General features: G+C 53.2%; 2 protein-coding genes across 16 annotated transcripts in view; one reads left to right on the plus strand and one right to left on the minus strand.

Annotated features, from left to right (window-relative positions):
• RALGPS1 (Ral GEF with PH domain and SH3 binding motif 1) overlaps nt 1-14,960 on the plus strand; it is a 295,395-nt gene that overhangs the window by 155,302 nt on the left and 125,133 nt on the right. The window lies entirely within an intron of this gene.
• Nucleotides 1-14,960, minus strand: part of ANGPTL2 (angiopoietin like 2) — a 36,133-nt gene that overhangs the window by 2,484 nt on the left and 18,689 nt on the right. For both annotated transcript variants that reach the window (XM_044926353.2, XM_025262384.3), the window contains exons 3-4: nt 3,613-3,806; nt 1,678-1,948 (exon numbers count right to left, since the gene is read on the minus strand). In XM_044926353.2, the coding sequence (XP_044782288.1) occupies nt 1,678-1,948; nt 3,613-3,806 (465 nt within the window). The remainder of the gene's footprint in view (nt 1-1,677; nt 1,949-3,612; nt 3,807-14,960) is intronic.

A 14,960-nucleotide genomic window follows, 5' to 3' on the forward strand; every position in this document is an offset into this window, starting at 1 on the left:
GAAGCCGCCGTGGGGTGAGGTGAGGAGGGAGCAGGCTGGCTGAGGCAGAACGCGGAGAGGAGTCCCAGCGCCAGGCGCCCAGAGCCCCGGCAGCCCAGGTCTTCCCAGAGTTCTCCCCGGCTCCTTTGGGCTACGACTCGAGGTCACAGACTCCGAGTGGTTGTGTCGGATTCAGAGGGCAGGGCCCTGGGCATGCCACAGCCAAGCCTTCCCTCAGCCAGCGGACGCCCCTCCTAAGCTTGCCCCACACGCCTCCAGGGACGGGGAACTCACTGCCTCGCGTCCAGTGACGCTGCTGCCGGATGGGCCTGATGGTTGGGGTCGCAGAGCAGCCTTCTGCTACTCCCCATAATGGCTGTAAGCCAGCCTTCTGTCCCCGGTGTCCGACCAGCTCAGAGGGTTATATCTTCCTGAAGCCTGGGCAACCCCGGTCTCAGCAGACACGCCGCCTCCTGGGGGCCCCTGTGGCAGGGTCAGCTCGGCTCCAGGGAGTAGGTGGAGGTGTGGGCATGTTCCAGTCTGCCGCCTGGGGACCTGGGGTGGGGACCCTCCTGGGGTGGGGGAGGCAGCCGGGCTTTTCTGAAGAGCAGGGAGTTCCTGGGGCTCAGTCACTCAGTCGTGAACAACTCTTTGCGACCCCCTGGATTGTAGCCCGCCAGGATCCTCTGTCCGTGGGATTTTCCCAGGCAAGAATACTGGAGTGGGTTGACATTTCCTCCTCCAGGGGATCTTCCCAACCCAGGGGTCGAACCCGCGTCTCTTGAGTCTCCTGCATTGGCAGGCAGATTCTTTACCACTAGTGTCCTCAAAGCGGGGAGTAGCCTGTAGCCTGGGACTAAGGGGCCAGGTTCGCCCACGAGAATAGATAGCCTCGGCCTGAAGGGGGGCTCAGCCCCTTGCAGAGGAGCCATGAATTCTGCCACCTGAAAAGGGCGCAGGGCCCCTCGTCCCCAGGAGCTGAGGTGGAGCCTTGAGATGCACACGGGGATTTGATGTCTAGCCCCGGGGCCGGGCTGTGTGTGCTTCTCACAGTTTTTTGTTTTCTCTCTTGCTTTTTATTTACTAAAGATCTGGCCCTGAGGTCTGCACTCTTGGGCAGGTGGATTCGTCCCTCCTGCCCCGTTTCCTCTCAGTAGCTCCCCACAGCGCTGCACTAACAGAGTGCCTGAGAGACTGTCCCCGCTCAGAGCCCAAGTCTCCCAAATCCCAGGCAGAGCACTGAAGGCACATTCTCACCTTCTCACCCCCTTCTCATCCCCTGCCTGGTAGGTATGTCCTCATTTCCAGATGTGGAAACAGGCCCAGAGGAACGGGGAGGCACGCCCGTAGGAGGCGGGGCAGCCCTGTCCACAGGCTGTGTGGCCCCGACTCCGGTGCTCAGGCAGGGAGTGACGCGGTGCACAGCCCAGCGCAATGTCCAGCTTGGCCCAGAGTGGCCCTCCAGTGTGTCATTCGGGGACCTCTGGACCTTCCCCTTTCCATAAAGGCCATGCTGACCCAGCATTGCGAAGGGGATCTGTGGGCAGAGGGCAGAGGAGTAGACCTTCAGGGGATGGGAACAGAGTTGGGCAGCTGGGCCCTGGGGTGGTCCTGTTCTCAGGCCCAGGAGTCAGAGGCTGTGCTTTGATTGATCCCTTTCCCCGGCCCTTCACCTGCCAGTGACCCCACTGCTCCTACCTGTGTAGACATCGTGGTCTCTGTCCAGGGTGGTGAACTGCTTGCCGTTGTGCCAGGTGAAGGAGTCGCCAGCGTTGCCATGGTAGCGCCCCAGCCGCAGCTTGTAATACTCGCTCTCAGGCTCCAGGCGGAAGCTGGCATACTCTGCAAAGACCTTGCGGCCAGACCAGTCCTCCATGGTCACCAGCAGCTTGTAGTTGCCTTGGTTCGTCAGCCAGTAAATGTTCTCCAGGCCCAGCCAGTACTCGCCGTCAATGTTCCCAAACCCTTGCTGGGGTAAATGCGGGAAAGCATTAGTGAGGAACACGCAGTGTGCTCAGCCAGCTGGGCCCAGCTGTCGGCTGCTCAGTGCCGGATGCAGGGTCTTGGAAGCAGGCAGAGCAGAAGGCAGGCCTGCATATAATCCCTTGCTTTCCCCACCTGGCTGTCACTTGATGAGTCTGCATGTTCCCAGCCTCAGTCAGGCATCACTCAAGACCACTGACAGAGCGCCTGTCTCATGCTAGGCAGCGTGTGAACACGGGTTCCTCTTCATTACCCATCCTGCAGGGTTGCTATAGGGACACACGTAACCTGGTAAATTGAGAGCCTAGCACACAGTAGGCTTGCAACAAGAGTTCCCTGGGCAATTCCCTTACTTTCTCTGAGTTTCTGATCCTTTCTCTGGGGAGGGGCTGTGTGTAAGGGTCTCTTGTAAACTAAGGCACAGGTGTGAGCTCTGACAAAGTCATGATCCCTCCTAGGTCTAGAATCCAGTGGATATATTACCGTTTTTCCATATAGTTTTGAGAGTCATCGGCCAAGTGGTGGCCACTTGAAGTCTTGGAAATAGCTGAATTTGTTAATGATAATAATAGCTAGTGTTCAGTGAGCACTTAATGATGTGCTGGCACTTTTCAGAACGTTTCATAGGTTATTTTCTTAATCCTCACGGCAGCTCTGTGAGCGGGGTACACTCAGTGTCCTCCCTAGAGTGGGTGGACTGAGGCCCAGAGAGGCCCAGAGTCACAGAGCACGTGAGCCGGGGCTTGAGCCAAGAGCCCAGATGTACCCCTGTGCCGACTGCTCCAAGGAAGGGAACATGGAAAGGAGGTGGAAGGAGTTAGGGAAGTGAGTCTTCAAGAACCTCTCAGCTAGGAGGCAGTGGAGAAAGAGGAGGAAGCAAAGGGCACAGGCTAGTCAGGAGGCGGGTTGGAGGACAAGCAGGGCAGGAGTGGGGCCCGCGGAGCCTAGTGTGGGTGCCGTGGTCCTGGTGCTGGTCGGCGTGCGGGCATCGAGGCTGTACCTCGCTGTGTTTCACTGCTCTGCCTGCTCCTGTCTGAGCAGACGTTTCATCACTAAACTGGGTCCAGGCCAGCCTCTCCCCACTGGGGCTGACCTGAGAGTAAGGAGGTGATGAACAGAAGCACCTGTCTGCGGGGGTGTCCTCCATCGGCCTCTTTGTTCAGAGGAGGAAGCCAGGAGTGGGCGGAGCCCTCAGCCTCTCCTCCAGAAGGAGGAGCGCTCAGCTCCCTGGGAATTGGGAGCCCCGAGGCTGAACCCTGGGGTTACGACCCAGTATCTCTGCAGTTCCCTACAGCGGGCCATGTGGGAGATCCTCCCAGGGCCCTGGAGCCTCAGGCCCTGCCCTTTCTGGGCTTTGAGGGCAGGTCTTCCCCTGGGAGCCCTAGCCGGGACCACAGTGCTCCCCACATCAGGATTGGGTTCTAAGTTCCCACCCCATCCGTGGAGCTTTCGTGGTCTGGACCCCTCACTCTGTACCCCGCCGCTGTTGTTGGTGGGGCAGGGGAGGAGCAGCCGGTCCTCCCCATCTGGTGGCTCTGTCAGGTTCCTCCTTCCTCGGGGCCACACAGGCCTCATGGGCAGCACCTGGCTCCCTCCAAGGGCCCTGGCGCTCTGTGTGTGTGTCGGGGGGGGGGGGGGGGATGTCCTCACCTTATATGTCTCCCAGTTCCGGAAGAAGTTGACCGAGCCGTCCAGGCGCCTCTGGATGACCGTCCAGCCCCCGGGATCATGTCTCTGGTCGCACCACACCTGCATGAGGCGGTTGGTGTTCTCTGGCTTCACCAGGTAGATGGAGCTGGTGTCGTGGCCATCTTCCAGGGCCTGCAGGCAGTCTCTCCATGGGCCTGGGGACACAGGTGTGCATGCGTCATGGACTGCCCTGTCACCTGGCCCCCGAGTCGCGTCCTCCCCTCCCCCCACCACTGCCGGCTGCACCCGGAGCAGCACAGCCTCGGGCCTGGCTCTGGCTGGAAGCCACAGGCCTGCAGAGCCTGCTTTGGGTTTGTGAGTTTGAGAAGTAATGTGATGTAAAGACAAGAACCCAGGACTTGGGGGTCCAGACACTTGGGTTCTGGGCACACTTTCACCCCTGACTCCCACACGGTGTGGTTGGCCGAGCTTCCTTACTTGCCAAGCCCTCTGTTTTGCCCTTCTGTAGAGGCAGCTTATGTTTACCTCATGGAACTGTATGGATGGCTGGGATATTTGTGTGCAATTCCGGGAGTGATTTTTCTAAGTTGTTTTATTGGCAAAAGGATATGTGAGCCTGCTGAGGGGCAGCAGCGTCTGTCAGCACCTTGTGGGGCTCCGCCTGGCCAGGGAGCCTGGCTTGCTGCCCTTCCTGGCCTGGCTGACTCCACACCAGCCTTCCCAGGGACGGTGCTTGGGGACAGTTGCTGCAGTTTTTAGTAAGTGAGCTTCTGTTGGGTCACAGGGGCCCCAGTGGTGCCCAGAACCTGTAGCCAGAAATTTTGGGACATTTGTGGGATTCAGACAGTGGCCTCCAGATATTTTGAGGGGACTTAAGTTTTTGTTCATTGCTCAGTTGTGTCTGACTCTTTGCGACCCCATGGACTGTAGCCCCTCAGGCTCCTCTCTCCATAGAATTTCCCAGGCATGAATACTGGGGTGGGTTGTCATTCTTTCTCCAGGAGATCTTCCCAACCCAGGGATTGAACCCAGGTCTCCTGCATTGAAGGCAGATTCTTTTACCATCTGAGCCACCAGGGAAACATTGGAAGGACTGATGCTGAAGCTCCAATACTTTGGCTACCTGATGAGAAGAGCCGACTCTTGAAAAAGACCCTGATTCTGATAAAGATTGGGCTTCCCTGATAGTGCAGTTGGTAAAGAATCTGCCTGTAATGTAGGAGACCCCAGTTCGATTCCTGGGTCGGGAAGATCCCCTGGAAAAGGGATAGGCTACCCACTCCAGTATTCTTGGGCTTCCCTGTGGCTCAGCTGGTAAAGAATCCGCCTGCAATGCGGGAGACCTGGGTTCGACCCCTGGGTTGGGAAGATCTCCTGGAGAAGGGAAGGGCTACCCACTCCACTATTCTGGCTTGGAGAAGTCCAAGAACTGTATAGTCCATGGGGTTGCAAAGAGTCAGACACGACTGAGCGACTTTCACGTTCACATTCTTTCTGGGGAAGATTGAGGGCAGGAGGAAAAGGGGGTAGCAGAGGATGAAATGGTTGGATGGTATCACCAACTCAATGGACCAAACTCCGGGAGACTGTGAAGGACAGGGGAAGCCTACCGTATTGCAGTCCATGGGGTCACTAAGAGTCCGACACGACTCAGCGACTGAGCAACAACAAAAACATTTCTGTTTGGCTCTGTCAGTATATTCTAGAGCAAGCTCACCAAGAACCAAGGTACTCAGAGCTCACATTTCAAGGTCCTTGAGCTTTAAGGATGGTGTCCAGCCCATCCCAATACATGGCTTTTCTGAAACTGAGACCAGAGGGGTTCTGTGACCTGTGACTTCCCTGAGCTTGGGCAGCCGGGTCAGAGTAGGCGGGGTCACTGTGCGAGGTCTTTCACCCCTCCCCCACCCCTTGCCGTGGTTTCCCATGCTTGAACGTTAGTCCTGTCCACAAGAGGGCACAAACCCAACTCACTAGGAGCCAAGTAAACTGGATGCATCCTAACTGATCTGAGGAAACTTCAGATAGTTTTCAGGACCTAGCCACTGAGCTGTGTATTTTTAAATAATATCACCACACACAGCTTCAACTTGTCTTCAAAGCAGTCCTAAACTGAGAGTGGTCCAGACCAAAAGTCCTAAGGAAACTCCGTCTCGTTCCATTTGTGCGTTTGTTTGTTCAGCAACTGTTAATGTTGAGTCCTGGGCCCGGCAGATCCTGTGCTGGGTGGTGGAAGCCTTCTCTCGACCTGCGTTCCCGTGGATCCAGTCCTTTCTGCGCATGGGGAGGGGGGTGGACAGGCACAGGCAGCAGGTGTAAGTAGCTTTTCCTCCTGGCACTGATGGGGCTGGATTAGTCCTCTGTGATGGTTAAGCAGGATGAGGTTGGGTGTGGTCTCTGTCGGACCCCTCAGGTGGGCCTTTCCTGCGTGAGCATCCCCACCTGGAACCTGATGGCAGGGCACGGGCTGCCTTTTTCACTCTGTGCTGAGAAGCAGCCCCGAGAAGAAAGGTGGGCACTCACCACTGACTGCTGACCCCCTCCCTGCATCCTCCAGGGAGCGGCTGCTCACCCATTTACCCGCCGGCCAGCCCTCTTGGTTCCAAGCACCCGCCCTGTAGCAGATACAACACAAACAGCTACCTCCTTCTTTGCCTGTGCCTCTTCCATCCCGAGAAGGGGAGCCCACACCTCCAGAAAGAACATTCATGACGGAGAAAAAGAAAAAATGGGTTGTGTTCAGCCCCCAGCCCCGGGGACCCAGGCAGAGAATGGGAGTCTGTCCCCGACAGCTGGAGCGGAGAGCGGAGCGCGGAGCAGGGGTGGGAGGCCTCCCAGCTCAACACCGAGTCAGACGCGCAAGAGATCCTGCTGGACGAGAAAGCAGGTGACAGAAGGTCCAGCAGCCTGCAGAACAGCACCCACGGAAGACGAGCAGCCGGGCCTCTTCCTCTCCCTGCAGAGCTGCAGCGGGTCCCATGGATCCTCAGGCTGTGAGGCCAGCTGGGAAGGCGGGGGTGCCACGCGGGGAGAGTCTTTGAGGCCCAGGGTGTGGGGGCAGTCAGCCTCGTGGCTCCTACCTGCGCTACCTATCTGGGTTCCAGGAGTGGTTCCAGCTTTGCCTTTGACATTTCTCCAAAAGGCCGTTTTTTTTTTTTTAAGAGGCACATGTTTTTAAATGTTTTGGAGCCACCAGTCCTTTTAAACATTTGGAGGATTCTCCAGATCCTCTATCCAGAAAGACACACAATTCTGCTGATAATTAGAAGGTAAATGAACCTCCAAACCCCAGATTGTAAAACCTTGGAGCCAAGAGAGGCTTGACTGGAGTGAAAGTAATACTAAAATATTTCTACTAGCCACCACTGCTGGGTATTCACTACGTGCCCCATCCATGCATTCGTACCTGAGATCTTCCTGATACACCTGCCAGGTGGGCTCCCCCTTCCACAGATGAAGACACTAGAGCATGGGACCTTGGGTGACACTCCCGAGGTCACATGGCCGGTAGGGGGAAGGTGCGGTGCCTGCACCCGGGTGGTGTCCAGAGCCCACATCCAAAAGTCCTCTTCCTGCTCCTTGAGCAGATTGGACTGCAGGGCAGGGGCCTGGCTGAGTTCTCTCTGTGTTCCTGCTGCTGGTGCTAAGTTGCTTCAGTCGTGTCCTACACTTGTCTTAATCATTGCCCCGCAGCCAGGCTAAGAAAATAAGAACTTACAGTTCTTCTTTGTCAAAGTGTTGTGCCTTTTAAAATCTTTCTTGATTTTTCTTCTGTGCTTACATTTTGGTGTCCTTTGTCTGTTTTATTTTAACTGTTTCAGTGTTTCTTATGACATATCAGCCTTCCTTTTCTTTTTTAAAATGTTCTTTGTTGATTTATTTTTACCATTAGATTTGTGTTTATTCATTTGTTTGTGGCCACACTGGGCCTCTCTTGCTGCGTTCGGGCTCTTCTCTGGTTGTGGCAAGCAGGTGCTGCTCTCTAGTTGCGGTGCTCCGGCTTCTCACTGAGGCGGCTTCTCTTGATTCGGAGCACAGGCTCTAGGGTGCGAGGGCTTAATGGTTGTGGTGCACGGGCTTAGTTGCTCCATGGCATGTGGAATCTTCCCGGACAAGGGATCGAACCTGTGTCCCCTGCATTGGCAGGTGGATTCTTAACCACTGGACCACCTCCTCTTCTTTAAAAAAGGGCAAACCTAGCAATTCTTTCCTTTAAGTCTTGTAGGTATGGCATGCTTTCTAAAGTCATGGGGTAACTGTGAAATAGTGTAGACATGTTTAGTATTTTCTGCTGTTACTAAAATAGATCTCCATGTGTCCCCTGCGTGCTGCACTTCACATGACCCTGAGGACCTCCCATCCTGAGTGTGGACCTCCCATTCCAAACAGTGATTCCTCAGACACCCCTGCAAGCTCTAGAAGAGCTCCTGCATTCAAACACATTCCCTTTTCTTCTTAAAGGCGCCAGGGCAAGGGTCAGTAAATTAAATGGTGGATGAAAATTAGTCAGGAAAATACTTGGCATTGAAATGTTGGTAGCAATAAAATGATAAAGTAGCAGAAGACAGCAGCAGGGAGATTGTCATGCAGCTGCATTAAAATGACAGAGTCAAGACACCTGCCTCTGATGAGAAACCTGTAACTGGTACGTGTGTGTGGTGTCTGGAGGAGGATGTGGCTCCCACTCCAGTGTTCTTGCCTGGAGAACCCCAGGGACAGAGGAGCCTGGTGGGCTACAGTTCATGGGGTCACAGAGTTGGACACGACTGAGCAACTGAGCACATGCATGACATCGTGGTGAAGGACTCAGCGAGGCGTTGGACTTTGACTCAGAAATCTGTGTGCCTGCGGCAGGACCCCAAACTTGAAGTCAGGAGCCCTTGGCTCAAAGCTTGGTGGCCGCATCTCCTCACTGTGTGACTTTGAGCAGGTCCTCACTGAGCCTCCGCCTCCTCTTCTATAATCAGAGAGAAAAGACTGTACTGTTCTGAGGGTCTCTGGAAGACAGTGCCCAGCACAAGGCCGACCAGGGCAGCTGCCAGAGAGGGTTCGAGTTTCCTTTCCTTTGACAGTTGAAAGCTGGTAGTTTTAGAGCTGTCCACCCCAAGCAAGCAATTGGATTTGCTTTTTTGATTCCCAAGACTAAGCATAAGCTTATTTACTGATAGACGTTTTCCGTAAAGGCATATTGTAAAAGTCAAAATTTCAGTGGCAAGGGCCACAAAGAAGCATTGGGATGAAGAATGGAAACCTTTTTTTGTCAATGAAGCTGCATCTTTGGCGTGTGGTGGGCGGGGCTCTCCTTAGAGAGCGCAGAGTGCCCAGCGGTGTTTCACTTGGCACTTCTTCTGAAAGGGCAGCCCTGCCCGGAGTGCCAGGCCAACACTAACTCGGCGGCACCAAGGCTCTGAGTGCAGGGAGCGCCCCAGCCTCCTCTCTATAAAGACCATATTTACACTCTCAGTGGAGCTGCGACCAGAACATTCCACGTGAAGAGAAGTGCCGTGGCTGAGCGGAGTCTGCGTGGTTCCCTGGAGGAGTAGCACAGGGAGTAGAGGGCACATGGGCCCTGGAGTCAGGAGGGCCTCGGGGAGAAGGGATGTGGGCCGTGGGAGCATAGAACAGACAAGTCTCGGGCCCCCAAGTCCCAGGGTCTGGCGAGCATTGGAGGTTTTCAGGTTTGGGGCCCTAAGTGCCTTCCCACTCCCTTCCTCCTCGCTGGGGTTCCTCGCCTCCCAGGAAGCCAGGAGCCACATATCACTGGCCCATCTGGGGCTCAGCACCCCCAACGGCAGGGCCTCTCTGTGAAGCTGGATTTTAGCCCGCAGTCAGCCGGGACCTCCAGGTGACTTTAGTCCCAGTGTCCTCCCTATAGGTCTGAGGCAGCCCAGCTTCAGCCCAACTCGCCCACCCAGGCCCCAGTCGAGAAGTGGGCTCACCATCTGCATCAGTTTTCAACACAGTCACCCATCCACTAGGGAAACACAGCCTGTGAAGATCTGACTAGCCGACCAGCTGAGGCCACAGTCACCCCTCCACCAGGGGAACACGGCCCGTGAAGATCTGAGCAGGCCGACCGGCCGAGGCCAGGAGCTGAGACGTGGGTGGACCTCAGACCTCTATGGCTCTTCTCTATGGTGCCCTGAGGCTTGGGGAGAGGGCAGAGCCCTTCCCGGCCGTGAGCTGGCCTAGACCACGCTGCCGGCCTGCAGCCTGCCAGGCGTCTCTACCCCATGTCTCCAGACTGGGCCACCTCAGCCCAAGCAGAGAAGCCCATGGCCTGAGGGGAAAGTTCTGGGGTGTCTTAGTCCATAGGTGGGCCCTGGGGAGGGGCTTCTGTGGCATCGCCAGGAAGCACTGCTCTTACGTGAGAACCATGTGCGGGTCCCCGTTATTCTCACAGACGGTCTGCCTCCAAGTCTTTTGGCCACTCTCTGAAAACAGTTTTCTAACAGGAGAAATGACTAGTTGTTGAAATTGGATCTGGAATATTCCACTCAAATCAATCATCTGAGCGCCAGGACACGTGGACTGCTTAGGTGTGAGTCCGGTGCCCGCACAGTGTCAGGACCTGTCTGGCGTCCCAGGTGAGGCCGGAGAGCTGACACCTGGATGTGCAGAGGGGGTGCTGCCCAAGTCTCACGCATGCAGACAGCTGGGGAGACCATACTTTGGTTGTGAACATTTATATTTTCCGTCAGTCACCACTTTTCGGTGATCCAGAGCACAAACAATGACCTAACACAGAACAGCTGGTACATTCCCAAAGCCATCTTGGCCAAGCTCCTGCAGCACCCGCCCCAGAGGTGACCCTCTGAGGATCGTTTCTGGTTCTTTTAGGGAAAGAGTCCAGATGCTTGTGCCTGCTGTTCAGGTCCTTTAAGTCCTCGGACACACAGCCCGCTCCCTGGGGCTGACATGCTTTTCAGGAGCTTATGAAAAGCATTTCAGGCCTAAAAAAATGTGTTAACTCTAAAATATGGGGGGAAAAAAAAAGGGCTAAGTCCAAATTTATAAGCATACAATTAAATTTCTACAAAGTGTAACATCTTGTCAAGTCCATTAAATTTAGTCTTCAAAAATGTTATTACTTTTGAAAACAATTTGTAGGTTAGCTTTTTCTCACTTCCCAAGAATTCCTCAACATGCCTGATGTTTGCCGAGAACTCAGAGCCAACTATAAATTAATTGTGCTGCTCTTGGCCAAATACTTTCAAATGCTAAATTATTAAAAAATTTCCTTTCAAAATTTTTACAGTAAAAGTTACACTGGATGTGCAAGGTGGGTGTATTTCAGTGCACTTGGTACGTTCTGAGACCTCCCCTAACGAGAGCCCCTGGGGCCCAGGAAGAGCCTGAAGGGATTCCATTTCGCCTGTTTGACCTCAGGATAGACAGATAAGAAGCACTGCTTCCCAGAGAACACTTTGAAAAGCACAGTGTCCACTCCTGGGTGTCCACCAGTACCCTTGGGCAGGGGACAGATGGGGACTTCAAATCGATTTCAAGAAGAAAAGAAGTCAGATTAGGAGGGGCTGCGGGGGGTTCTCTGGGTCCAGAGCAGCTCCTTGAGGCTCCCCAGACTGGTGGGGTGAAGCTCTGGACCCTCTGGCTGCAGCGATGAGAGCGTTCTCAGGGTACCTTATGGGGAAGCTCTGTAGACCCCTGCCTATGACCCCGCAGGCCCTGGTTGGGCGCCCTGTTCCTATGGTTGGGCACCCTGCTCACCTTTCCCACGAGAGGGAATCAGTTTACAGGCTTGTCCCTAGAGAACCTTGTTTGCTTTCATTGATCACCTTTCACTTTTCCCAATGCCACACACCCCTCTTCATAAACTTTTCTGTGTGTAATTTCACTGGGGTTTGACCACAGGCACGCAATTCTAGTACTTCATCCTTTTTCCTCTTTCTGAGCACAGGACATCCGCTCAGCATCAAGCCTGATCTTCCTGGTTTCTTGACGGTGGGGGCAGTGGTTCCGAGAGCTATCTGCCTGGTCCTCAGCCCTCCTCCAGGAAGCCTGCCCCCACCTCTGGAAGATCTACTCAGTCCTCGGGGTTCCCATAGAGCCTTAAATGTCTGTCTTTACTGGAATGTAGTCAGAAGGATGACTGCCATGGATGTAGAGCCTTTCACTTGCTGGGTGCTTTACACACTCTTATTTTAGACTCACAAGGCCTGGTTTGGAGCAGTGCCACGACTGGGAAGTGGAGGATGTGGGGATTCCACATCTGCCTTCCATGCCCTGGTTCTTTCTACTGCCTTCTCAGGGCAGTGATCATGTGCTGACCCAGTTTAGCGCCTAGAGTCACCTCTCGCCTCCCTCACCTTTCCCTGCCTCCCGTCTTCTCACCACCGTAAGCTGTGTTCCCTTTGTCATCTTCATTCTGTTTTTTTTTTTTTTCCAGTTTGAGAATCAGTAATAATAAATCCATCCAGTAACAGGGACCGCTCCACAGCAGAGGACAATTAACATCCAGATCAAACCTTGAGAAATGAAACCTGTTTTCTGGGGAAGCCTAGACAGACTAAAGTAGGATGCCTGCACTTCATCCTCAGGATGGTGGTGGTATTCGGTCGCCAAGTCATGTCTGACTCGTTGGGACTCCATGCACTGCAGCACACCAGGCTTCCCTATCCTTCCCTATCTCCCAGAGTTTGCTCAGATTCATGCCCATTGAATCAGTGATGCTATCTAACCATTTCCTTCTCTGTCCCCATCTTCTCCTTTTGCCTTCAGTTTTTACCAGCATCAGGGTCTCATCCAGTGAGTGGGCTCTTGGCAGCAGGTGGCCACAGCATTGGAGCTTCAGTTTCAGCATCAGTCCTTCCAATGAATATTCAGGGTTGATTTCCTTTAGGATGGACTGGTCCGATCTCCTTGCAGTCCAAGAGACTCTCAAGAGTTTTCTCCAGCACAATTCGAGATGCTCAGCTTTCTTTATGGCCCGTCTCTCACATATGTACATGACTAGGGCCAGGTGATTGGATTTTCTGTTCTTTTGGATGTTACTCTAGCATGCCACCTAAGATTGCTTGATTTCAACATTTGGAAATTTTTTTTTTTTAAAAGCTATTTTATCTGTCAGTTAAACTGTAACTTTCCTAGCAAATTTCTCTCTGTGTGTACAGTAATTTTAACATAAATTATTAGAAAAATCTATTCTGGGAAAATCACTTATTCATTTGAAAAAATGACATAAAAGCATTCCAGGCCTTGCAGCTTATTGACTCATCTTGTGATGAAAGACCAGGATCCAATGTGTTCTTCCTCCAGAGTCATCGCAGGGGCATCTGAAGTGCTGCAGGGGAGGTGGGGTGGTAGTCTCGTCCCTGGGGCAGTCTCAATGTCTGCCTTCCTTCCTCGATGCTGACCAAGACCACTGGGACTTTTATAACAGTGCTCGACCCACTTCGTTCAACAAACCTAGCCAGCCTTGCCTTAGACACTGTAGTATGATGCTGACTTAATTCTGCCTCCTTTATCGTTTTTTTTCTGGGGGAGCATCCCAGGGTTACAATGCAGTCCACCGCATAAATCCACCAGAGCAATGCTTTCCTGTGACTGGTGAGCTGGCCAGAGAGCTCTGAGCGCCAGGATTGTCTAGATTACATTCATTCTGCCAAGTGCCAAACTTGGGATTTCCAGGCCGAAGGATGCCAACTCACCACTTGTAACAATAACAAGTTGATGGTTTATCTCCCAGGGCTGTAAACCGCCTGAGGATTTAGCCGAATGTCCTCCCTGGAACATGCCTGAGTAACAGAGGAGAGCTTGCCATGGTGCTGTGCTCCAAGGTACCCCAGGAGGAGAGCACACGTGCTCAATTGCTCAGTCGTGTCTGACTCTCTGTGACCCCATGGACTGCAGTCCGCCAGGCTCGTCTCTCCATGGGATTTCCCAGGCAAGAAAACTGGAGCAGGTTGTCAGTCCCTTTGCCAAGTGATCTTCCCAACCCAGGGATCGAACCCACATCTCCTGCATTGGCAAGCAGATTCTTTACCACTGAGCCACCTGGAAAGCCCCAGGAGGAGAGCAGAGAAAGCAAAGCTGGGAGGAAGATGACCCCACTCGAACTCAAGTGGCATCTGTTTATGAAGAAGCTAGCAAAGAATGCTCTTTGAAATATCACTGGATGACGTCGTTACTAATGTATTTGGGAGTTTAATGTTGTTTAACAATAACATTCTAGAAACAAAACAGCACAGGCTCTGGAGGCAAGAGAGCCAAGTTGGGTTTTCCCGTGGCCTCTGTGCCTCTGAAGACCACATGCCGGGCAGCCACACCCTCACCATCCTCACAGTGCCTCGCTCCAGCCCTCCACCAGGCCTCCGGCACGTGTGGGACCAGCAGCCCTCACTGGAGAGACCATTGCTTGACCTCCAGAAGGAATAGAAGGCACGAGTGATCGATCTCGTTCTCTGTTTTAGACCACAACCAAACGTACATATTTCCTGCCTCGTAGGGGGAAATAAAATATAAAGGGAGGGGACTTGCCTGGCGGTTCAGTGGTTAAGAGTCCATGCCTCCAATGCAAGATGCCCAGGTTCGATCCCTGGTTGGGGAACAAAGATCCCACATGCTGCAGGGTGATGTTAAAATGGCCTTTCTCTCTCTGTCTCTCTCTTTGTCTCTCTCTCTCTATATATATATATAAGAAATCCATCTAGGAAAAGTCTTGTTAGGGTTGTCTGTGGCTCCATGGCTGGGGAACATCCGTTGTGAGGGATGGGTGATTTCTATGTGTTCTCTGTGAAGCAGAGTGATTGCCACCTGTTGTGGCCCCAAGAACAAATCATAGCTACTGAATTTTATATATTTAGGGTTAACATATTTAAAGAAGTCAGGACTTCAGACTAGGCATTAAAATGCTGAGTAGAAGTAACCCCGGAAAACTGGCCCAGACTTGATATCGACAGCTCCAGCTGGGTCCACTGATGGCGAGTCAAGTGCATATTGTGTTTTCTGCGGGAGAACTCTGTTGTTTTAGAAACTCTGTAGTATGAGGCTAGCTTAGGTCTACTTCCTTTATCCTATATTCACAGTGATGATGTCTCTGTTATCAGAACCATGAGAGTTCTAATAACAGACCTCACAAATCTAGCTGATCTTTTATGGGGAGCTGTCTGGAACCCGGTACATGAAGTTGCAATGGAGCGTCAGGTCCCAGGTAGCTGGCACTGGAGGTCAAGTCAAGCATCTACAGAATGATGTTCACACCAGTTCCCCCCAGGCTTTCCATGGCAATTTCCAGTATCCCAGAGTCATTAAGACAGACTTGGGTCTGAACTTTGGTTGAGCCAAGGCTGTGTAGTCTTTCCTAAGTTGCTTAATGTCTCTGAACCTTA

This window comes from Bubalus bubalis, chromosome 12 (genome assembly GCF_019923935.1).
Source record: "Bubalus bubalis isolate 160015118507 breed Murrah chromosome 12, NDDB_SH_1, whole genome shotgun sequence".
NCBI lineage: Eukaryota > Metazoa > Chordata > Mammalia > Artiodactyla > Bovidae > Bubalus > Bubalus bubalis.